The sequence below is a fragment of the Haliotis rufescens genome, unplaced genomic scaffold (genome assembly GCF_023055435.1).
Source record: "Haliotis rufescens isolate VD_foot unplaced genomic scaffold, xgHalRufe1.0.p SCAF_16, whole genome shotgun sequence".
NCBI classification, from domain to species: Eukaryota; Metazoa; Mollusca; class Gastropoda; order Lepetellida; family Haliotidae; genus Haliotis; species Haliotis rufescens.
The window spans coordinates 18,306,719-18,313,386 of NW_025963846.1; the positions used below are offsets into that span (position 1 = coordinate 18,306,719).

At 38.3% G+C, this 6,668-nt stretch overlaps 1 protein-coding gene across 3 annotated transcripts in view; it reads right to left on the minus strand.

The window, feature by feature from the left end:
• The window catches only part of LOC124121438 (histone deacetylase 6-like), a 43,261-nt gene extending 37,170 nt beyond the window's left edge, over nt 1-6,091 (minus strand). For all 3 annotated transcript variants that reach the window (XM_048396947.1, XM_048396945.1, XM_048396946.1), the window contains exons 1-3: nt 6,046-6,091; nt 1,976-2,054; nt 1,128-1,269 (exon numbers count right to left, since the gene is read on the minus strand). In XM_048396947.1, coding sequence (XP_048252904.1) covers nt 1,128-1,269; nt 1,976-2,004 — 171 coding nt within the window. In that variant the 5' untranslated portion in view covers nt 2,005-2,054; nt 6,046-6,091. The remainder of the gene's footprint in view (nt 1-1,127; nt 1,270-1,975; nt 2,055-6,045) is intronic.
• Nucleotides 6,092-6,668: the final 577 nt, after the last annotated feature.

The window sequence follows — 6,668 nt, forward strand, 5'->3', positions numbered from 1 at the left end:
TGTTTCAAGAGCTGTAGCCATGGTAGCTGTTGCAATGTGTCTTGTTACATGTTTTTGTGTTGCAGAATAAATTAAAATATAATCTTAGAGACTTGCTGTTCTACTTGTGTGTACAACTCACAGTTTCATGATACCAGTGTGTAATGAACATACTGTTGTATTGAACATAGTGTAAACATGGTATAAACAACACATGTGATGGGAAAGGACTATTTTTGGTCTTTGGAGGTTCACTCGAATGAGTGAGTGAGTGAGTGAGTGAGTGAGTTGGGTTTAACGCCACTTTTAACAGTATTCCAGTTATATCATGGCGTGTCAGCTTAATGTGGGAGGAAAGCCCCAAGGGATGCAGGTCTCACACGTTTACCACTTCGGTGAAACCCACGAGCACGGGTATGGTGCTGACAAACCTAGAAACACAATCGGGGCGAACCAGGATTCGAACCCACAATCATAGGTTTCTGGCGAGCCCAAGGGACGCAACTCTATACAGCGAATCGTGGCGCCTTAGACGACTGGGCCACCCGAATGAGGGCACTGGTATGACTGTAGTACTATGTCTCCCAGAGGGACTATCTATTCCTAGTTAGACGTTTCTAATTTTCTATACAAACCAGAGATGCATTGACAAAATATAAAGGCATCTCAAAAGTCTCTGACTTATTGGCATATTGTTCTTGATTTTGTCAAGTCGGTGAACATTGAATCTAGTAGGTGTGACTATTGAGGCTATTTTCACTATCAGATTGTATTACAATAGTAGCCCAAACTATTTACCTAGAGCCTGGCATCTGAATCAGACAGACTTGCAAGTGCCACTGATCTGTATCCTGCAACACCTGTTAACGAGTCCTAAAGACTGGCATCTGAATCAGACAGAGACTTGCAAGTGCCACTGACCTGTATCCTGCAATACCTGTTAACGAGTCCCAGAGCCTGGCATCTGAATCAGACATAGACTTGCAAGTGCCACTGACCTGTATCCTGCAATACCTGTTAACGAGTCCCAGAGCCTGGCATCTGAATCAGACAGACTTGCAAGTGCCACTTACCTGTATCCTGCAACACCTGTTAATGAGACCTAAAGACTGGCATCTGAATCAGACAGACTTGCAAGTGCCACTTACCTGTATCCTGCAACACCTGTTAACGAGTCCCAGAGCCTGGCACCTGGCGAACGGTTCCAGGATCCTCTCTGGCTTCTCGGTAAAGTCTTCATTCCATGCATGGAAATGGCGAGCTAACCTCTCGTCGTAGACCAGACCCGTGCTGGAAGTGAACACAACAACACTGGTCATGCTATGAGCACCTGATGAAGCACACACCAGACATATTTTGATTTCTAAATTGATATGGACAGCAGTTCGTACTACGACCTATTATTTACTGAATCCCTATAACAGTAGTAGGCTTGTACAATTTGTATTTAAATAGCAAGGGTGTTATATTGTTTATGACAGGAATATATCAGGATACATATTCCATTTTCAAAGGCATATTTTGTAGGCTTTAATCAAGTAAATCTACAATGGCTTGAGAACTTTTGTACATACAGTATTCAAAATTAATTGGGGTTTTTTAAGCTTGCTGCTATAAAATTTGAATCTTAATCCTCAGTCTTTTACATAAGCATGATTAAGGTTGGACAAGGACCCTCGACCTTCCATCCTAGTTCTGAAACTGATATCATGATTAGAAACAGTATTCTGCAATCATTTTCATTCCATTACTCTTGCCCTTATTCTTAAACAGATGAAACATCAGTTAGCAAATGGATGACTGATGGCAAAAAACACAATGTGCAATACTCACACATGGACATGATAGAGTAGGACATTCTGTCCTTGTATCAGATTGTATTGTGAGCTAAATATGTTTTATTTTGACAAAAACTGTATCTTAGACACTTAACCATGATTTCAAGTACAACTTTTGATGAGGACTTAACTGTGATAAATTCAACTCTGATACTAACCCTTGAGTATGTTGCACTGAAGCAGCCATTGTTGACAATATGGATGCCACAGCCACAGACTATATCCATCAATAATTATCTGAAATTGAAAAAAATAAAATGTTTAAATGGTTACCATTGCAATTGCTTCAGAGTATGGAGTCATACAACAGATTACATCCCTACCTTGTCTGCTTCAGGCTGCCTTAGCATGTTAACTACAGCCTTAGTTACTAGTAGTTATCATCCAAAATGCATCTTCGCAGGGCAAGGGAGTTTGATTAAACTAATTAAAAAGTCCAATTTCCATTCTTGCCCAACTAGGCTGGAATTTCAAGGCTCAATCATAGTGCCTCCAGTGGCTATTACAAGTTATGACCCTTCTATTGACCAATCAGGTTCCACCTCTCATATAACTTGCATATGGCTTCAAAGAAAATGGTGGCGTGCAGTTAAGTCGATCTGATCGATAATCAAGATCTACACTGTAATAATATGGGTCTTACTGCATGAGGTACATCAAATCACTTGAGCACCATGATTACAAACATGCAAAATATCTGTTGACGCCCAGTTCGCGGTACACATGCTTTGCAAATCCTGCAGTCGACCTAAATTTGCATGTTAAAATCAACATGGCTTACCAACCGGATGTCTAGTGTGTTACACAATTTTGATGGACTACTCATAGACTTGTTAGTCCAGCCAAATTGTAATGCTAGAATCACAGCCTAGTTTGGCAAGGGTGGAAACTTGACTTTCATAGTCAGTTAATGCCCTTGCCTTGGGAAGATGCCCTAAATGTAGTATCTGCAGACAATATTTATATAACATTTGTTCAAAATGAAATCCTGTAGAAATACTGGTTTTCTCTCAAACTGTCTACCCTCAGTAAGCATTACCAGTACCACTTAGTCAGCAAATTACTTCTAATAAGCACCAGGACCCACTTGCACAAAGCGATCGTAAGCCTATGTTAAAGTATGGGAGTTACGATCATCTTAGAGCTAAGATCGCGTTGTGCAAGTGGGTCCTGGTCTTTAATAGGTGTCAACCTCCAATAAGCGCTGGATATGAAGCAGCGTACAACTCAATAAGCGCCAAGTCTCTAATAAACTACTTCTCCCTGGAATACATAAAAGCTAAAAAATGAAGGGTTCTGTTTTTTGCATTTCCGGCAAGAGTAAAAAATTACAATCTTACTGTGATTTCAAAAACATAAAAATTGTATTGTATGTCAATTTATTAGTGATTGTAGGTCATGCATTTATTAGTGACTATAGTTGAAATTGTACTGGTAAAATTGGCTTGGACCGGTAATTCATGTGACTGCCAGTCAAATAAAGTATCTTATATCTTTGTTGTTGAACAAAACACTGGCTATATTCATATAAGTATATATTTCGAATGAAGTAGTCTGAAACCAAAGTGAAATATTCAGCAACAACAATGAGAAAATTGTGATCGAACTTTGTATCCCTGCAGTGAAAGCATTTTCGGATTTTGGATTGTGCAGATAATACGATTGATATCTCTTGTTGTCATCCATGTTTCCTGATATAACCCTACACCTGTGTATTTGTTGTGATTCACTTGAATCTCAGTTAATGAATTTATGATAGGTATAACTAGTGGTAGCACCATTCAGATTACCTGACAAAGGTTTCCATTTGGCATTTCTTGTGTCTGGGGTATTTATTTAATCTGAATCCAGGTTTGTAGTGGGGTGAAATGTATGTTATATAAAATGCATGTGGCAGCCCAGCAAGAGGAGTGATCAGTTGATTTACTTTTTGGTAAATCAACTGATCATTCCTCGCCATCAAAGGATCAACAGAAAATATGCTGATTGATCAGTGTGACCATGGTGACCATACGCTCTTACACTGTCAATTAAAGTGAGTAATGTGCTTACGAATGGCGCAGCACAGGTCGCAAACTAGTCTAGATTTCTGCTACTTATCCAGGTACTCATGGGGAATAAATATAACAAAGGCAACAACCAGTCCCAGGGAATATTGCTGTAGATCAAGGTCCCTTTAAATTTATTACAGGTACAATTAGTGGTAGCACCACTTAGATTACCTGACAAAGGTTCCCATTTGGCATTTATTGTGTCTGGGGTAATTATTCAATCTAAATCCAGGGTTGAAGTGAGGTGAAATGTGTGTTATGTAATATGCACGTGGCAGCCCAGCAAGAGATGAATGATAAGTTGATTTATTTTTTTGTAAATCAACGGAACGTTTCTAGTCATCAAAGGATTAACAGAAAATACGTTGATTGATTAATCACTGTTATCTTGCACAGTGGATATGTCAAGAGTGAGTGCTTACATGTAAAAACAACATACTTTGTTCAAAGGGTTAACTTATAATACGTTGATTGATTGATCATTGTTATCTATCACTCAATGGATTTTTTAGGAACCGTGAACGTTATGAAAATAGTTGTCACGTGAGACTTGACACCTATGTAAAACACCTGAAACAATCCAAGTGATCAGTTGAGAAACGAACACGGGTTATAATATCCCGAAACGATATATATCTTTTAAAATATTTGATTGTTACTGAGACACGTGACATCGAATAAGTTTCTTTGTACAGCTGCAGACGAGTGGGATATTGTTCCTTTGTGTGGATATTCACGGATACATTCCTCGAACAAGGAAGCTGCCTAAAATTTATACACATAAATTTGGTAGGTTGTAATTATGATATTTGCATTTTGTTTTCCTTCATTTGAACCGATTCGTTCTTGTTTCTCTATGTCTTGGTTGGGAAATTCTTCAATGGGCGATAGACGTTGTTTTCAGTTCTTTTCCTTTGTAAGCGTGTATATATTACCGTCAATTTGTAAAATGTGATTCTCTCAGGCAATTTATAAAATGTGTAAATATTTCAGTCATTTTGACTAAAAAATCTGTCCAGACTGATTAAGACGATCAAAAGGGCCTACAAACATCACAACAGATTATTATGTAGGATTAGAAGCCAAACAACATAGAAATGTACTTTTCTCAACGTAACATTTTCAGTCTCTTGGTGATGACATTAAACATCAAAATGTTTGGAATTCGTTATCATAATAATACAGATGGAAATGTTTTCAGTCGCTTTGTAAAATAACTGAATATTTAGACGTTTAATAAATTTGTAACACATTTGACAGTAAAAAAAAAACACTATAAAAAAAGCAATGCTCAGGTGAAATATTTACTTTGTGTTGCAAGTCAAAATAGTGTAAACGAAAATCGCAAAATTACCAAGCAAGTGACTTATCAAAACTTCGTCACCATTACCGATGCTACCCACAAAGATACCTACATTTCCTTATTATCTCGAAAACTGTATTTCATTTTGTTGATCAATGTGACCATACGCCCTTATTACTACCCATAAAAGCGACTAATGCGCTTACGAATGGCGCAGCAGAGGTCGCGAACTAGTCTAGATTTCTGCTATACATCCGGGTACTCACTGGAAAAAAACAATAACAAAGGCAACAACCAGTCCCGGGGAATTGCGTTAGATCAGTGCCCCTTTAAGACTGCTTCAGTATTGAGGTACCCTTCGATGTCACTGCCAACCTGTACATCTCTCGTGTGTCAGATTAAAGTTTGTAAATTACATTTTTCTTACAGAATCTAGCTCTTACGTTGAACTACATTTATTTCAGTTAAATAATAAAGAAATTTGACATTATAACTTCTTATAACACGTACTCTGACACACCTGATCGACAGTCAGATGAGCTTCCCAAACAGATCATAGAAATCCATTTATGTCTTGGACAAAATATTTGAATTTAGCGACAGGTTGAGCATATTTGGGCAACAATGCAATTAATACCCGGCGCAGCCAGATCGCTACCATCCACTCAATTACCGCGCTATAGCGCGACCGCTCCCCATCCTGGATAGTTTGCCTTTTCACTATCACTAGAATCAGCACACAACCACAGGGGTGAATATAGATTTTTCGCAGACAATTTGCTAAGCATCTTGTTCAGACACTTGGACCAACTATGTACATTTTGCATTGTGTCATCATTATTGTCAGAGATCACGAAACTTAAGGTTTTCTTACTTTACAAGTCGAAAACCTGTCACTGCGACGCCATCTTGTAAAGGCAGGTAACTCTGATTTCATTCACTGCGGGCATCTGTAATTTATTTCGCCCGGAATATTCATTATTTATTTAATGACCCCATAGAAAATATTCCTCTTTATATTTTATATATCATATCGGATCTTATATCACTGTTTAATCAGTCATATTTCATCTCCCGCTGACATCCCTAAAATAGTGTTTTTTGGGTTTTTTTTAACCCCGTAAAACCGTTTCAAACATCCCTTCGTATTTATAAGATCTGCTACTTTCAATATAACATATGATATTATTAATTTATGGTCTTGGTCTGACAGAGTTGTCTAAAGGGGCAAGTATTAGGGTCTACGTCACGTGTGGAAAACACGATAGAAATCTACACGCGAGCTCGAAATTTGCGTTACTTTTCGTTACATATCTTTGACTGTGACGTCATATCTTTTGCGTCACAATGAGCGATATGACGTCATAGTAGTGACGCGCTGTAGAGCGAAACCCTAGCAAGCTGAAGGTTTGCCTAGTTTTGATAGGGGTGCTCACTTCATGTTACCTTGCGAAGTAATACCTGTCATAATTTCGAGCGAAGTAGTACGGTGTAAAA